At 38.1% G+C, this 18913-nt stretch overlaps 1 protein-coding gene across 8 annotated transcripts in view; it reads left to right on the forward strand.

Moving 5' to 3' along the window:
• The window catches only part of TAFA2 (TAFA chemokine like family member 2), a 563996-nt gene that overhangs the window by 511880 nt on the left and 33203 nt on the right, over positions 1-18913 (forward strand). For all 8 annotated transcript variants that reach the window (XR_015163864.1, XR_015163863.1, XM_086400261.1 and 5 more), the window contains 2 exons: positions 7231-7383; positions 8455-8579. Coding sequence is in view for 6 of the 8 variants with exons in the window: in XM_086400261.1 (XP_086256387.1) it covers positions 7231-7383; positions 8455-8579 (278 nt within the window). In the remaining 2 variants the exon portion in view is untranslated. The remainder of the gene's footprint in view (positions 1-7230; positions 7384-8454; positions 8580-18913) is intronic.

Consider the following 18913-nt stretch of genomic DNA (forward strand, 5'->3'; position numbering starts at 1 on the left):
ACTCCAGTATCCTTGCCTGGAGAATCACATGGATGGAGGAGCCTGGTAGGCTACAGTCCACGGGGGTTGCAAAGAGTCAGACATGACTGAGCTACTTCATTTTCACTTTTCATCTGTATATCTGAGGTTGTTGATGTTTATTTCACCTGTCTTGATTCCAGCTTGTAACTCATCCAGCCTGGCATTTCTCGTGATGTCCTCAGCCTATAGGTTAAATAAAACAGGGTGACAACAGATAGCCCTGCCATACTCCTTTCTCAATCCTGAACCAATCAACTGTTCCATAAAGGGTTCTAACTGTTGCTTCCTGACCTGCATACAGGTTTCTCAGGAGACAGGTGCCATGCTTAGGTGAATTAAATTTTGCTAGAAGATTCACTTGTCTGTTTTGAAGTATCTCATTTTGTTTACCACATTAACTGGCATATATAAAAATATTGAACAGCCAGTATTCTCCCTACCCATGTCTTCAAACTCTTTGAGTGTAGGATTATCCATCCTTCCATCCAACCCTCCACATCTACCTGCATATATTCCTACCATCTATTCCATTTTTAAAAATGTAATTATCCTTTCTTGTTCTCAGTCACTAAGTCATGTCTGATTCTTTGTGACCCGAAGATCTCCAGTCACCAGGCTCCTCTGTCTGCTTCCCAGGCAAGAATACTGGAGTGGGTTGCCATTTCCTTCTCTGATCCCTTTCTAATTCCCCTGAAGAAACTTTACAACTTTAATTTTTAATAAAAAGAACAAAGGTTGATAGAGTTTGTTTGTTTGCTTGTTTTTTACAAAATCCCACTTCTCACAAGGAAACAATCTGTGTGTCTGTGCACTTAATTCATAGGCAGAAAAGCTGTGGGTCTGTGAGGCTCGGTCTTCCAGGTCACCTTTATTATGAATCCCTTAACATTTAGTCCCTTCTTCTCTGAAGGGAAACATGCCTCTCTTCTTCTCAGCGCAGCTCCAACCTTATCTTTCTCCTTATACCATATGGGCACCATTTCACCTTTTTTCTCCTCAAAGAAGAAAGAAGCACACTTTCTTCACCAGAGCTCTGACATACAGAATTTAGCCAGCATTCAGTTCAGTTCAGTTCAGTCACTCAGTTATGTCCAACTCTCTGCAACCCCATGAATCGCAGCACACCAGGCCTCCCTGTCCATCACCAACTCCCAGAGTTCACTCAGACTCACGTCCATCAAGTTGGTGATGCCATCCAGCCATCTCATCCTCTGTCGTCCCCTTCTCCTCCTGCCCCCAATCCTTCCCAGCGTTATCCAATTGGAAATAATTTATTACAATTCATTTAATTATATAAATGTCTAAACAGCATTTTCTTATATATATTTATTCATTGACTCAATGCCCTAGAATGATCTGGTTTTGAGATTATCATTCTTCACTGACTTGTCCACTCACCAATGCATTTGTGTGTGTGTGTGTGTGTGTGTATATATGTGTGTGTGTGTATATATATATATATATATTTCTATCTATCTCCTGTTGAACAACCTAGGAAGCAGTAGAAAGTACTACGGTATTGTCAGGGTAGGCTGTTTTGTGATATTAACAAGCAATCAAATTTTAGAGTCTTGTAACACTTTATGGTTTATGTCTTACTCTTATGTCCATGTGGTTGGTGGGGGCCCTGTTTCATGTTTTTTAACTTGGGAACTGAATTTGGTATAGTGTTTATCATCAACCTACCTACCATCTATTCTATTTTTTTTAAATTTAATTATCCCTTTCTTGTGCTCAGTCACTAAGTAATTTCTGTATAATTTGTTGCTCTGGCTGGTGGGGAAAAATCTGGTGAATGAATACTATTAATATGTCCTCACAGACTGATATCCTTTGCTTTTGCTCATAAGTCTAGTTTTCATTTCATTGGCCAAAGCAAGTTCCATCACCACATCTAAATATAATTAACGGGGTGGAGAAGTACAGTTTTTCTTGTCAGGCAAAGTAGAAAAGAATTTTGACATTGGGAAGGGGAAACCAGATGCAGATTTTTCACCAACTTTCTTTTCCAACTTATGATAAAATCTCCATATGACAAAGATGATAGAATGGCCCTGGTGGGTAATGCTGAAATGGTGTTTCTTGTCTCAGGGTAGGGACCCATGGAACCTCACTGTGTGCGCCTGTCTTCTGTGGTTCTGTGAGAGAGAACTGAGCCAACATCTGGCTCTCCCTGAAGCTGTCTCAGATCAGTGCTCTGCCTAATAGCATCACTATCTTAAGAAACCCTAATAATCTCTTGTCTCTGGCTTCCATTCAAAGACCTGCAGGACACATCCCATCATCCCTATTGGAGGTCCAAGCATCCCAGGTAGTCTGTCATCACACAGATGTTTATTTCCGTTTTGTGCTATAATCCCACCCCTCCGTTCATTCCACTATGTCTTCTACAGTTTACCGTGTGCATCAGCCAGCTCCCTGCCAGGCATTCCCACCACTCCTTCCCAGTACATTTATTCTTCCTCTTTGAAATACATATTTCATGTTCTTTTTTTTTTCTCAAACATCTCTCATATTTCATAGCAAATGAGATGACATCAGATATGAAACTGCATTATCTTCTAACCATCTAAACGGCTCACACCTACCTGACTAAATTCACGCATCCCACCTTCACTCTTGTTAAAATGGATTAAATGTCCCCACATGAATCTAATGCCAACCCCACCACATGCCCTGCATCTTAATTCTTTTTTTTCCCCTTTCAAGAACAGTCTTTTTAAATTACCCTCTTTCTCTTCTATATTGTCATTTTCTTTTTCTACTAGATTATTCCAGCAAGCAAGCATGCTTTTATGGCATCCATTAAAAAAGATTTCCCTGACCCTTAGACTCATTCCAACTACTGCTTCATTTTCTTTTTCCCTTTACAGAAAAACTCCTTGAAAGAAATTTTTATAATTGTCTACAGTTTTGCATCTCATTCTTTAATAAACTTACTTTAATCATGCTTTTATCTCCATCATGCCATTAAAATGATTTTCATCTGGATCAAGTGCTAATAATAGCTAACACAGAGTGCCTGCTATGAGGCTGGGAATGCTCTAAATACTTTGTACATATTAACTCATTTAGTCCTCTAACCAGTCATATGAAGATAGTGCTATTAATATTCATCCTTTAGATATGAAAAATGCTAATCAGAGATAGTTGCTGACTTGGGCAAGGTCACACTACTATTTAGAAGAGCTTAGATGTGAACCCTGGAGAAGAAAATGGCAAACCACTCCAGTGTTCTTGCCTGGAGAATCCCAGGGACAGGGGAGCTTGGTTGACTACCGTCTATGGGGTCGCACAGAGTCGGACACACTGAAGCGACTTAGCAGCAGCAGCAGCAGATGTGAACCCAACTACTTCTTGCCTAGAGAATCCCATGGTCAAAGGAGCCTGGTGGGCTGTAGTCCATAGGGTCTCAAAGAGTTGGACACAACTGAAGCGACTTTGCACACGTGCACTCTGGTTTTGGAGGCTCTGTTTGAACCGCTGCACCATAATACTGCTTTAGTAGACAATTATTTTGCTTTATTTATTAAAGCTTTCAGCAGCATTTGAATAACTGACCAATCTATGTTTCTTGAAACAGTTTATTCTTTAGTTTTCCATGCCTTGTCTCATGTTCTTTTCCTCTTACTTCATGTTCTGCTCCCCAATTCTAGAATTAGGTTCTAGACTATTATTTATCTGCTTCTCTATCAGTAGTCTTTTCATGGTAATTAGTCAGTGTATGACTTTAAATATCACCTATTAACCTAACTCACTTAAGTGTTTATCTGCAGTCCAGATCTCTTTCCTGAACCCCACTGTGTAAATGATGCTGCCTGATTTACACCTCTCCTCCAGTGTCTTATAAGACTCTCAGACTTAACAAAGACAAAACAGAAGCAAGCAATTCTGACCCAACCCAACTGTTAACAAACACCTCTTTCCCAGGCCTCTTCTATCTTCCAGAACCACCAACTTTTAATTCCTTAGGACAAGCTTAAAAATAATCTTTAACTCCTCTTTCCCTCACAGCTCACATTCAGTCCATTCAAACCAACTCTACCCTGAAATACCTCCTCATCTGGCACTTCATTCCAACTCTTAGTCTAGTCTGTGTCCCATCCTTCATCTCCTGAACTCCTGTAGCCCCTTCATGATTGGTATCCCTGCTTCCACTCTTGCTTTCTTCAGTCTTTTCTCTAAAGAGTGGCCTGAGTAAACTCCTAAAGCACTAATGAGATGATGTGCCTGACTCTTTGTGACCCTGTGGACTGTAGCCTTGCCAGGCTCTTCTGTCCATGGAATTTTCCAGACAAAATTACTGGAGTGGGTTGCCATTTCCTTCTCCAGGGGATCTTCCTAACCCAGGGATCGAACTCAGGTCTCATGTATTGCAAGCAGATTCTTTACTATCTGAGTTACGGGAGAAGTCCTAATAAGATAACATATCCACTCAAAGGTTTTGTCTTGTAATGAGAAAAAAATTCAATCTCTTTACTGTGGCACACCTGCCCCTAAGCCATTTCCCTCTGTTTCTGACACATTGTCCTCAGCCTCTCAGTTGTTCCACCATGGTGCAGCCACACTGGTCATCTTGCTGCCATTTCCCCATTTCAGAACCATGTCATCTGCTGCTCCATCCCTTTGGAAACTTATTCCTTTCTTAGCTCTTCATCATGGAGGCTTCCTTTCTCATCACTCAGGTCATCACTCAGATTACTTCCTCAGAGAGGTCCTCCCTGAGACTCTTATACAATTCTGTCTTCTCTCCCTGTTTGGTTACTCTCTATCACATTACCCTATTGCATCTCTTTTAAGAAGCTAGAAAATCTACTGTTTTCTTACTTAATTATTAGTCCCTAAGGATTATTCACTTTCTCCACAGGCGTATGAGCTCTTCGAGGGCAGGTCTCTATTCATCTTATGCATTGTTGCATCCCCATTACTTAGAACTATCCCTGATATGTGGTAGTAACTCAATTAGAGTCTGTCATACAGAGTGAAGTAAGTCAGAAAGAAAAATAAATATCGTTTATTAACATATATATGTGGAATCTATAAAAATGGTACAGATGAACCTATTTGCATAGCAGGAATAGAGATACAGATATAGAGAACAGACGTGTGTACACAGGAGGGGAAGGAAAAGGTGGGATGAACTGGGAGATTAGGACTGACTTACACTACCATGGAAGGACTGATCATTGGAAGGACTGATGTTGAAGCTGAAACTCCAATACTTTGGCCACCTGATGCGAAGAGCTGACTCATTTGAAAAGACCCTGATGCTGGGAAAGATTGAGGGCAGGAGGAGAGGGGATGACAGAGGATGAGATGGTTGGATGGCATCACTGACTCAATGGACATGAGTTTGGGTAGACTCTGGGAGTTGGTGATGGACAGGGAGGCTGGGCGTGCTGCAGTTCATGGGGTGGCAAAGAGTCAGACACAACTGAGCGACTGAACTGACTGACACTACCATGTGTAAAATAGATAGCTAGTGGGAACCTGCTGTATAGTACAGGGAGCTCAGCTCAGTGCTCTGTGGTGACCTAGAGGGTGGGACAGTGGGTTAGGAGGGAGGTCTATGAGGAAGGAGATATACATATACATATAGCTGATCTGCGTTGCTGTACAGCAGAAATTAACAACATTGTAAAGCAATTATACTCCAGTAAGAAAAGGGAATAAGTGAGGTTCAGTGTAGAAAGCAGTACTTTGACCTGAATATTACATAAAGCATTCAATAAATTGAGAGAAAGTGAATCATTATTAGCTAAGAAAATATTGTTGTCTAGAGCACAAGGAACAGAAATTTGGCTTTCAAGTTTTTACCTTTTGTAGAGATAGCCTTCTGCTTGAAGCACACACAGAGAAATCCCTGTTTGTATCTACCATGGCAGAAAAACCTTCATGACATTGGAAATGGTACTTGCTTCTTGCAATTCTTTTGAGGATTATGTGTCAAAGCTATACCTGAGTCTCTTGGTCTCACATAGGGAAGGAGGTGGACAGTGAATGTGATCTGTTCTCACGAGAAAAATCTAAACAGTCTAGCCTGAGTCCCTGCTCAGTGGTTCCCCATCTCTAAGGGGAAAATTAATATAAATGCATGATGTCCTAACCTTATTTACAAAATGGGTCTTAATATGTTTATAACATTAAATAACTTCAGATGTCCTACTTTTCTATTTAAATCTCTGTTTTTATAGCAATCACATGCTTTAAAATTTCTGAAAACATAACATTTCAACAAACGTTTGATTTTAAGCTGTTTTTTATTTTTAGCAGATGGAACTTTTGGTTTATCATTTCACAGTAGGGTTACTACTTTGAAGAAGATATGCTGGGGAAAAAGAAACAATGAAGGCAAGCTTGAACCCTATCCTAATGTGATGAGTGGGGTCCAAAAATGTCAATCACCTCAGCAGCTGGGTAGCCTTACTGTGAGGCTGAGAAAACGGCCAGTGGAGCCTCACAGCGTGTTGGACTGGGTTTTGCCAGGGCAGATATAAGTCTGTCCACATTCTGGCTGTGGTTGTTGCCATTTGGTGGCAGTTGTTCCCTCAGGCAAAATCCGCAGGAATGATCTGTGGGTCCTGAGACTGGATGGGACTTTCAGGAAAATGGCAGCAATTTTAAAAAATCACCCAGTTAGTTCATTTCCAAGAAAACTGAGCAGAAGAATGCTGAGGAGGTGGGTTCCCACCCTCAGACTTCCTAAGTTCTGAAAAGAAATTCCCTTCCTGACTCTTAGCCTCAACCCGAGAGAGAATAACCTAAAGACTATCACCTTTATCAGCCCACCCACTTTGAGAATAAGGCTTGTCTCAGCCCCAGTAGAGGGCACTTTGTCTATGGAGTGACCCTACTTTGATCAACATATTGAACAAAAAGGTGTTAAAAAAAAAAAAGCCACATGCAAATAAATATATTTTTGATGGCACCACATATTGCCTCTATATTTCAGACTGTTTGTTCTAACAGCTCATTCTAATCTAGCCACTAACTGTTCCTGCTTCACCAGGCATTTACTGATAGAAATGGTCCTACTACATTTAGCAAAGAAATCAAATCTGCCTTATGGAGTCAGCATCATTGTATTTCTAGTTTCATGCATGGTGGACCCTTTATAGAGCTATATTTAATGCACTTCTAATTAAAAAGGGAGGGAAGTATCCAAAGCTTTCTCAGTGTTGTCTCATCTTTTGTTTTTTTTGTGTGCAGCTCACCATGTTAAAACAGGCACTTGCGAAGTGGTGGCACTCCACAGATGCTGTAATAAGAACAAGATAGAAGAACGGTCACAAACAGTCAAGTGCTCCTGCTTCCCTGGGCAGGTGGCGGGCACCACGCGAGCTGCTCCATCTTGTGTGGATGGTGAGGCTTTCCATTGCTCTTGTGATAGTGTAACTGGGGACTGCATAGAACTGGAATCTCACAGTGATTCTCAGTTCTGGGGTTCATCTGGGGGGCCACACCATCAATCATATGGTTGGCATGAGATCATTTGAACAGCATTCTGAAATTTAAAATCCACTGAAAGAAGGTCTAAGGACTTGCACAGTCTTATAGCAAAAGGCACTATAATCAGGTTCCAAGAAGTCCATGTACTTCTTACTTTGATACCATGAAATACTGATTTGCTAGTGGAGGGCCAGTGTGTATGTTTGTGTGTGTAAATTAATTGGCAAAGGCAATATAAAAATAGATGATTAAATAGTTTGGGTCCTTAAACCCATGGATGGTTCTTAAGAATGAAAAAATAAATATCATACATATGAATGAATGTTTAGTTGTGGATAGAAGTCACATGAAATATTTTTATAGAGATTCATCAAAATGTTAATTTCTTTCTTGGAGGATTCACCAAATAGGATATAAATATTTATGTGGATCTGTATAATTGATGTGATCATAAATAATATTTTGTTAAGTGCTCATATATTTTCATGATGCATTCTTTGCAATGATCGTTACTGCCCATAGTTTAAAAAAAAAAAAAAAGACATCAATTTGAATGCCTTCCTGATTTTAGTCTACTTGGGGGAGATATTACATTGATTCTAAAATATTGATTCTAAACTGGTCATAGACTCAATTTCTTATATGTTTATGTCTATACATAAACATAATACTACATCCACATAATTTGTTTCTAATATGCTAATTTCAATGAAACCTATGTGTTTGTATGAAAAACCCTTCAAAAATGTGCCTATCATTAACAATTCTGTATTATACACTGAACATATATAATAATATTTACCCTCTTAAAGTTTTAAGTATTCTTATCACAGTAAAATTTTTTAAAATTAAAAATATTTTTAGTCAGAAAATCTATAAAAATTTACTACCTTTGGACCAAAACAACAAAAAAAAGCATGCACACCCAGACAATTAACAAGCCCAAATAGAAAATCTTGAATTGCTTTTTTTTTCAATCTATAGCTTCCATAGTGGAACAGAAATGGTGGTGCCATATGCAACCATGTCTTGAGGGAGAGGAATGTAAAGTTCTTCCAGATCGGAAAGGATGGAGCTGTTCCTCTGGGAATAAAGTGAAAACAACTAGGGTAAGTGGACAGTCAGTCTGTGAAAGTTAAAGATCGCTGAATTCATAGAGCATGGAGCATGTGCAGTGACCTCTTTAAGTGGTTGTAGGATTGAGAGGGTACAGTTTTACACGGTACATTTTTTCCTCATTTTCTCCCTATTCATTTTTTCATAGCACATTTTTGTTTCACTCAGAATAACATCTGTAGGTTGCCAACAACTGTCGTGTTACCTAATAATTAAATACTGTTTATTCCTTGATAAGATACTCACAGTAATGTGAACCGCCTCCGACCCCTGCCGGAGGATGCATGTTAAATGCTGGGGAGGTGACCCTAATCCCTGATTCTTCTGATGGATAGTAATCTGAATAAATCCTGAAAAAAAGGAGAATTTATTTATGACTCAATAAACATTTCCTAGTTAATATTCTTTCATTTTTGTGAAAGTAATTCTTTTGACCTCCCTAATTTCTGGATCAATAAATAGTTTTCTAATGGTTGCGTTTGTAATCACTGTAATGAATTACCTAGTGGAGTTTTCAAATCTCAGGGTCAGTATAAAAGGAATGCTCTTCAGATGGTGATGTATTTCACCTTGCAATGACTGATTTCTGGGGAGAAGTGAAAAATACTTTTATTCTTTGATTTTCTAGTTACCTCCAATGGATATTGTAGACTGGCAGAATTTAAATTCTTTGTGGAATCAGCAGATGAAAGTTCTGTCTTATTTTGATTTTTGCTCTGAAGGGAAAGCTGACTATTGCTTATAATTGGATAATTGGGGACTAGAAGATAATAATGTTTTATAAAAAGTAACATTAAACTAGAGACTAGTTAGGGTATTATTTAACAATAGCAGTTTCTTATTTTTTTTTTTTTAAATCTTGTCTGGACATATTCAAGAGGATTAATTTAAAATCCCATGAGATATATAATGTTGAGTAATATCTTTAGTGTATTTTCTGTGTATTCAGCCATACACAGAAGTAACCAAGTTTATAATAAATAATAACGTTATATTTTGTCAAATGAATCATGACTCTAACTTGTCAGTTAAATGCTGACACTCCTTTCTAAAATCCATGGAGGGCATGATCAGTTAATTAGAATAATTGTATTATTCAGTTAGCACATGATATAACCCATATTGATTTGTTAAAATCATTCTAGCAATATAAAACTTCCTTATAAGCTACTTATAGCATGAAAATCCGCCCCCCCAATTATTAATCCTTGGTCTAAAATAACACTCATGGAAATGTGTGAAGATTTGATTATGAAACAATTTTTTTAAAGTAGTGATTCATCTAACATCTATGGTTTTCATCCCTTTTTATGGCTGAGTAATATTCCACTGTATATATGTACCACAGCTGCTTCTTTATCTGCTCCTCTATTTATGGAAATTCTGGCACCCCACTCCAGTACTCTTGCCTGGAAAATCCCATGGACGGAGGAGCCTGGTAGGCTGTGGTCCATGGGGTCGCTGAGGGTCGGACACGACTGAATGACTTCACTTTCACTTTTCACTTTCATGCATTAGAGAAGGAAATGGCAACCCACTCCAGTGTTCTTGCCTGGAGAATCCCAGAGACAGGGGAGCCTGGTAGGCTGCCATCTATGGGGTCGCAAAGAGTCGGACACGACTGAAGTGACTTAGCAGCAGCAATAGTAGGTTGCTTCCATATCCTGATTATTGTAAATAGTGCTGCAGTGAACATGGGTGCATGTACTTGTTTGAATTATGGTTTTCTCTGGGTACATCCCAGGAGTAGGATTGCTGAATCATTTGGTAGCTCTAGTTTTAGTTTTTTAAGGAATTTCTGTGCTATTCTCCATATTCTTACCAACAATCCAAGAGGATTCCCTTTTCTCCACATCTTATCCAGAATTTATTGTTTGTAGATTTTTTCGATGATGGCTATTCTGACTGGTGTGATGAGATATCTCATTGTAGTTTTGATTTGCGTTTCTCTAATAATTAGTGATTTTGAGCATATTTTCATGTGCTTGTTAGCCATCTGCATGTCTTCTTTGGAGAAATATCTGTTTAGGTCTCCAGTCCATTTTTGATTGGGTTGATTTTTTGATACTGAACTATATGAGCTGTTTGTATATTTTGGAGATTAATCCTTTGTCAGCTGTTTCATTTGCAAATATTTTCTCCCATTCTGAGGGTCGTCTTTTCGTTTTGTTTATGGTTTCCTTTTGCTGTGCAAAAGTTTTTAAATTTAAATAGGCAGAGTTTTGAATGGACCTGGAGATTGCCATACAGAGTAAAGTCAGAAAGAGAAAAACAAATATTATACATTAACACATACATGGAGAGTTTTAAAAAATGGTATGATTATCTTGTTTGTAAAGCAGAAATAGAGACACATATGTAGAGAACACATGGATACCAAGGAGGAATGCTGGGGAATGGAGGTAGAATGAATTGGGAGGTTGAGATTGACATATATATAAATACTATGTATAAAACAGATAATTAATGAGAACGTCCTATCTATACAGCACAGAGAACTCTATTCACGCTCTCTGGTGACCTAAATGGGAAAGAAGTCAAAAAAGGGGATGTATGTTTATGTATGGCTGATTCACTTTGCTGTACGGTAGGAACTGACACAGCAGTTTAAAGCAACTATGCTCCAATAAAAAGGCTCTATGTTTTTATTAAATGAGCGGATAATGATGAAGCTAACATTTATTAGATACGTAAAATATATGTCATATACTGAAAACGTGCTTCATGTGAATTAGCTTATTTAATCCTCTTAATAGCCTGGTAAAGAAGGTAATATTATCTCCTTTTCACAGCTGAGTAAGTCAAAGCTTTAAAATGTTAAGTGACTTTTCAAGGTCATATAGCTAATTAATGAGAAGTTAGGGTTCAAACTATACATTTTTTATTGCAGAACCTAACCTCTGAACCCATAGTTTATACTAGCTCATTTAACTTATATAACTGTGATTAAAACTTACTATAATTCTGTTCAAGCAGACCTTTAAAAATATTTTTAGCTTTTCAGAACATTGAAATGAAAAGGTCGGGACCATGTGATCTAAATTCTTGTAATTAATTCTTTCACAAGTGTTGCTTTACTCCCTGTTTGGCCATATTATCAAGAGTTCAAATAAAACTGAGTCTCTTCTTCACAAATTCTTCCTAGTGTAATTAAACAAGATGGATAAAAGACTGAGCGCTTGTGAGTAGGGAACACCACATCTAGATCCTCTGGTTTATTTTAATTATAAGTTTATATAATTAATGTACTTACAGTGGATTGCCCTTTTTATTTTTCCTTCATCTCTTTTGCCCTGGAGAACAGCTGTAAAACCTCCTGGAAGACACTGTTGAAAGGTTTCATGAAACAGTAGATGTTTGTATTAAATTATGTTTTAATAATTCCTTCCAAGCCTGAGAGTCTTTGATTCTCATTTAAAAAGGAAAAATCATTATATATAAGAGAAGATAAAAGGCTTGAAAGAAGGAGCTTCTTGATTATACAATCAAAGTAAATTATTTTTATTTTTTGCTTCACAAGTAAAAAGATTGCTGGTGAAAATGAAGCTACTTAGATGTTTTCACCTAAAGGAGCATCATGGCATTTCAAATGGCTGGGCAAAATGATGTTAAATTATGAATGTGAGTTTGGCTTACACAACAACGTGGGTGAATTTCCCCGAAGCCCCAAAGAAGAAAAGTTCCCAAGGTCACCATGTTGTTATTGTTCTGCCATCTCTGTTGAAATAGCCCCAAAAGTACAGGAGATAAGAAAAATTCTTGAAACAGTTCTGGCACATTACTTTACCCATAGTGAAAGTGTTGGATAGAGGTAGGGTCTGCCATACTTAGATAGCAGCAATATTGTTGAGAAGAAATCTGATTACTGTTCTAACCACTGGTATTACTATCCAGTTGAATAAGGTAGCCATGACTGTGGGGAGCCAACAAGCCCTTGAGGCCCTGATTTGGCAGGTCCTAGCCACAAATGCGGAGAAGGCAATGGCACCCCACTCCAGTTCTCTTACCTGGAAAATCCCATGGACAGAGGAGCCTGGTAGGCCACAGTCCATGGGGTCGCTACGAGTCGGGCACGACTGAGCGACTTCCCTTTCACTTTTCACTTTCATGCATTGGAGAAGGAAATGGCAACCCACTCCAGTGTTCTTGCCTGGAGAATCCCAGGGACAGGGGAGCTTAGTGGGCTGCTGTCTAAGGGGTCACACGGAGTTGGACACCACTGAAGTGACTTAGCAGCAGCAGCAGCCACAAATGGGAACATCTAGAAGTTAAGCAGGAATAGGTTATAAAGTAACTGAAGAGCTGCTCTCAGCCAAAAGCCATTTGGGTTTCTTATGCAGAATATGTTGATCTTGTGGGATTACACTGCAAGCAAAATGGCTCAAGAAATGATTAAAATTTGCAATAACATACACCCTCCCTCATAATTGCCCATATCCAATCTGGAGTACTCTGGTAAATTTAATGTTAGAAGAGAAGCAGTCAGCCAAAAACATCAATGAGGCTTGCTTGGCCTCAGCAGAGATGCATGATACTTTCCAGAATTGACTACAGATCAGGGGCTGGGTGAATTCCTCATTTAAGACTAATTTGGAACTTACATTGTACTTCCCATAAATGCTAATTATATCCTCCTTCTGTCTTTGTACTAGATTCAGGAAGCTTATTGTTATAACCCATTTTCTATTTGTCCTAACAAGGGGAAAAGGCATAGCATAGACAGGCCTTGTTGGAGCATCAATATTTTGCATACATGCTCTTCAAAACTTCAAACATTTATGCAGAGAAAGGAGGATGCAACATTTGTTTCCCAAGCCCTACTTCTCACCTAAAGGTAAAACTTAATGACTGCATACAACATCTGTAAGCATCTAGTGTATTACTTTAAAGAACTCCTAAGTTAAAAAGAAAAGAGCCATGAAAGGCTTTTGATTTCGAACTCACTTTCAAAGATAAATAATAAAGAACTTTTCAAAGAGTCATTAATAAAAGAATAGTCTTTCCACTGTGAAAGAGCACATAATTATCTGCTAATTATAGAATAGAAAAGTAGCAGAGGGGAAAGGTGCTATAGAACATGTAAGAGTTGAGAAAAAAAAATCTTTGATAACATTGTTGGAATCCTCAGAAAAAATAGACTGTGGTTCATTTCTTTTAATGTTTGGATATACTTTCTCTGTGGAATATCTCCTAAAAGAAGTCACATTCTAATTTTAGGATTTACAGCCCTTCAGCATTGGTACAGATTTCAAATTTCAGTGGTCACACAGCTCTGAGGTCTGTTTCTTACCTAAGGATAAGTGAACTTGAGTTGATATTATACAAGAGTTTTATATTTTCATTAAAGATATTATCTTTATGAATCATGAATCCTCATATGCCTAACAAGACATTTTCTGAGTAATTTTTAACTAATTGGAATTCTTTCATCTTTACTCGTTTACTTAAAATGCCTTAAACAGATAAGAACTCTAATTTTTTAACATCACTTCAAACATAATGGATTTTAAGGGCATAAAATATGATTTTACTTTGTTGTGTAATTCAATGAGAATCAAAAATACTAAAAATTTCCTGTACCTAAATATTTTATGGTAAAAATGCTCATATTATAATCAAAGCAACAAAATCAAATATGAAAATATTTACTTAGCTCTTAAAGTATGCTGGGTACTCTGCTAAATACACTGAAGGTATTATCTTATTTAATTTCCCCAACTACAGTAGTCACTAACTAGAACACAAAGATATATATATATATATAGCATGTTGCCTGCCCACCAGGAATATGCCCTTGAGTAGGGGAAAAAGTAGTATACAATTGCATTATTCTTTTGCTATCCATATGCAGATCACTAACAATAAACATTCGGAGAAGGCAATGGCAACCTACTCCAGTACTCTTGCCTGGAAAATCTCATGGATGGAGGAGGCTGGTAGGCTGCAGTCCATGGGGTCGCTACAAGCTGGACACGACTGAGTGACTTCACTTTCACTTTTCACTTTCATGCATTGGAGAAGGAAATGGCAACCCACTCCAGGGTTCTTGCCTGGAGAATCCCAGGGATGGGGAAGCCTGGTGGGCTGCTGTCTATGGAGTCGCACAGTCAGACACGACTGAAGCAACTTAGCAGTAGCAACAATAAACGTTGGAATCTACTGGTAAACATAAGTCAAGAATAACATTATTATAATAATAGGGATAGCATAAGCCTGTAGTTCAGCTTCCTCATCTGCAGAAAAATGAGAATATTGATCTAGATTCAATTTCAAGTTCCTCTAACCACCATTTATTCTTTGATTCCTTGTGCCAAGGACATTTCCAACTTCTTTTCCAGCTAAATTTATATGACACTAATAACTGGCTGATATCAGAAGATAAATAAGTGCTAGGTTTTTCATCCTCTCTCTCTAAGGGAGAAAAGAAATAGCATCTTAGGGTGCTTGGCTGATTACAGTCTCAAGTCACTCCTTTCCAGATGCTGCCTGATTTTATACCAAGACTTGATGACTCTGAGTTGGTGGGTCTGAATGGTGTCCAGGGGAGCAACTCCAGGTCCAAGGCAAGGCAAGAACACAGCAAGAGAAGAAAGGCTCATTTTCTCACTTTAAGGTGGTACAATTTGTGTGAATTATTCAATCACAAGCTCCCTTCTTGACTTGTGAATTTAACATAGACTTAGGGTAGTATGGTCTTTTTTTGATCAGCCCTTTCTAACAGACACATTCGTCATTCTTTTGTCTTTATCTCACCTCTGACCAGGCCCTGAATTGCATTCTTGTCCGTGTCCATCCATGACAGATCATGATGACTCTTAGGGCTGTAGTTTTCAATTATTTTGATGGGACCTAAGTAAGAAATACATCTTACATTATGATCCAAGATATATACAACACCCACCCCAATACACACACACTCATATACCCCACACTATAACTAAAATTCTGATTTTTGTGTTTTATTTCCTTCCTTTGTTCTCCTTTCCTTCATTCTTCCCTCTCTTCATCAACCCCATAAATTGATTTTTATCACCCAACAAGATGTTTCAACATGCAAGTTGGAAACCATGACTTTAGAAGTGGTGTTTGACTGCTGCTTGTGTTGGCTGCATGGAAGTGATAGCCACTGCTGACTTGCAAAGATACAAGCTATTGAATAGACAGTTTTCAAGTCAATTCGTGTTTTATATTTTAAATATTTTTTTGTCAATATTTTGGGGTAAAAATTTCACAAGATCTTTTAAAATATAGTTTTCATGGGAAAGAATGTGTATACTGTATCTGTTCTTCAATTTAGCAACTAATTATTGTCTTTTATTGTCAGGTATTATTCTAGATTCTAGTGCACATGGCCCAGATGGTAAAGAATCTGCCTGCAATGCAGAAGACCGAGGTTCAAGCCCTGGGTCAGGAAGATCCACTAGAGAAGGGAATGGCTACCCACTCCAGTAGAGGATTCTGGCAGGCAACACTCCATGGGCTGAAAAGAATCAGACATGACTGAGCAACTAACACTGTCACTTTTCTTTTTTCATAGCACAGCACAGGGGAAAACAGACTGGATCCCTGGCCTCACAGGGCCTAGATTCTTATAGGGTGTGTTGGTTTTTTACTGTTGCCTTAGCAAACTTAGTGATGTGAAGCAACATCCATTACTAATCTGTAGGTCCAACTTCCATGCCTGGCTATGTTTCTGCTCTGTGTTTCACAAGGTTCAAACCAATGGGTTCTTCATCTTTTCCCAACAGGGCTGTTTTTTTTTTTCTGTAGGCTCTAAGGGAAAATCTGCTTCCAAGCCCATTCAGGTCATTGGCAGTTTGGTTCCTTGTAGATGTAGGAATGAGGTTTCTATCCCTCTGCAGCTGGCATCTGGAAGACTCTCTCACCTCCATCAGAATGCCTGCTTTCTCTATCACATTGCCTCCTTCATCATCAAACCAGCCAGGGCGCATTCAGTCTTTCTCACACTTTGAATCTCTCTGACGTCCTTATTCCCTCATTTCTCCTTTGTCTGACTCTTGGGCTTTTAAAAACTCAAGTGATTACATTAGTCCCACCCAGATAGTCCAGGATGATCACCCTATTTTAAGGTTAGCTGATTAGCAACTTTAATTACCTAGCAAAGTCCCTTCACAGAAGTACTAAGATTAGTGTTTCTTTGAATTGCTTGGGGACAGGAATCTTGGGGATATATCTTTAGAATTCTTCCTGTCACACAGGGAGAGACAAAATAAAGATAAATGAGTAAAGTATATATTAGATGGTGGTAGATGCCATGGGAGAAAGTAAAGCAGGGAGGAGAAATGGAGAGTGCTGAGCCAAGGGAGTTTGCATAGTGGAGTCTCAAAGGAGATATGAGGACAAGCCACATGACTATCTAGAGGCTATGCTTTTCAGGTAAAGGGAAGAAAAAGCACAAAATACCTGCCATGGAAGCTCCTCTGGGAATATCATATTCAAGAGATAGCAATGATGTTAGTGTGCCTGAGGGGAGTGAGCAAGGGCAAGTGGTCACATTTTGATTAGAAAGGTAATATGAGGCAAGTCAGTATTGACTTTAATTTTTGTCTTGAGCAAATAGAATGAGGAATTTGACGTTATGTGAGTTGGGGAGAACTGTGGGGAGAACAGGCTTTATATTTTACATTAATACCCACTAAATCTAGGTTATGTAGTAGAAATTTAAGCATAACTTCTTAAATTTGATATTTATTAAGAGGAGTAGGTAAAAAATTTTTTATCATGGTAAGAAAAATGGAGATATTGAGTGAAATTCATACTAGAGAAGATTTAAAATCTCAAATGACACAGACATTTGAAAAAAGCATTTAAGCAATCCTGTAATTATTGTAATATTAAGTTTTAAAAAGAGATGTAGACAGAATGTTTTTTTCCTCAATTAGATTTGAGTCTAAGAGTAGAGGAATACCAAGCTAGATGTCCAAGCAGTACCACTTCTAAAAGTGACATTTTAAACCTAGTATTTTAAATTTAAGAGCTGCTTACTTAATTAATAGTAATATTAAATTTAGAGAGTTATTAGAAATTATTGCAAAGACCTTTAACAAATAAATCATCAGAAAATATATTCTTTTAAAAAAACTTGGCTTACATTTTTACAATTAAAATGAGAAATGGACAACGCATGAGTGTTTTGAAGTTCCTATAAGATTTAAATGCTTCTACAGTACTTGGGCCCGGTATTTTTTGTGGGTGTTACTCTGAATATTGTGCTTATAATCTTATAATTAATTGTGAATGTTTGCACATTGTAATGGGAATCTAGTTCAGGCATCATAAAATTTCATTATGACATTTCATAATGTCATTAGCACTATGAGGTTTATATCTTTAGGCTACTGCCTAAATAGCATTCCTGTCTGTTATGTGAGGGCTAAAACTATGTCAGAGATTTATTTTTAATATTAAGGAGCTTGCTATTTGTTCAAAGTTATATTCCTGGGGGACTTCCCTGGTGGCTCAGTGGTAAAGAATCCACCTGCAATGCAGGAAACATGGGTTTGATCTCTGGGTCGGGAAGATTCCCTGGAGAAGGATAGGGCAACTCACTCCAGTATTCTTGCCTGGAGAATTCCATGGACACAGGGGCCTGGCGGGCTACAGTCCATGGTGTCACAAAGAGTTGGATATGACTGAGCACAATCAAAGAAGAACAGTATGTCATAGGACTTGGCAGAACAGGAAGTTGGAGCATCTCTAGCTAGTGGGGGTTCTATGCCTCTTTCTTTTCTGTGGTGTATAACAACCCCTCTATTAAAAATATAATCTTTCCTGAATACATTCTCCAATTGCTCTTTCCCACTACTCTCCACACACTTTCTATGAAATTTAAATGCCTGAATCAATGATTTCAGATCCATTTTTATTTTCTTTGGAGAGTATGGTAAAATTTCCCTCAAGCTCAGAATTCCAGATGCTTTGTGCAGAAACAGCTGTAGTCTAACTCTCTTGGATGAGAGTAAATCCCATCCCCCTCCTCGCAGACTACCTCTAAATAATGGCCAGTTGGTTGTGAGGTGTACAAAAGCAGGGTTGAGCTTAACTATATAATGGTTAGACCACATCTGTAGTACCCATAAAATTCTAGACACCAACGTTCAATGGGCGTGAAAAAAAGAAGTTTATATAAAGGATTTTGTTGATATTTTCCTCAAAGAATAGAAGCACTAGGAGTAATAGTTTTTTAATTTTTTAAAGATATAACATGCAAAAGAAAAACATTAGACTTGTTCTATGTGACTACAAAGAATATAATTAGGGACAAGGAATAACTCTCTTGGTGTCAGCTCAAGATGATGTTGAACGG

The sequence above is a fragment of the Bos grunniens genome, chromosome 5 (assembly GCF_055505025.1).
Source record: "Bos grunniens cultivar Pamir isolate PY7600 chromosome 5, Bosgru_T2T1.0, whole genome shotgun sequence".
Lineage (NCBI taxonomy): Eukaryota > Metazoa > Chordata > Mammalia > Artiodactyla > Bovidae > Bos > Bos grunniens.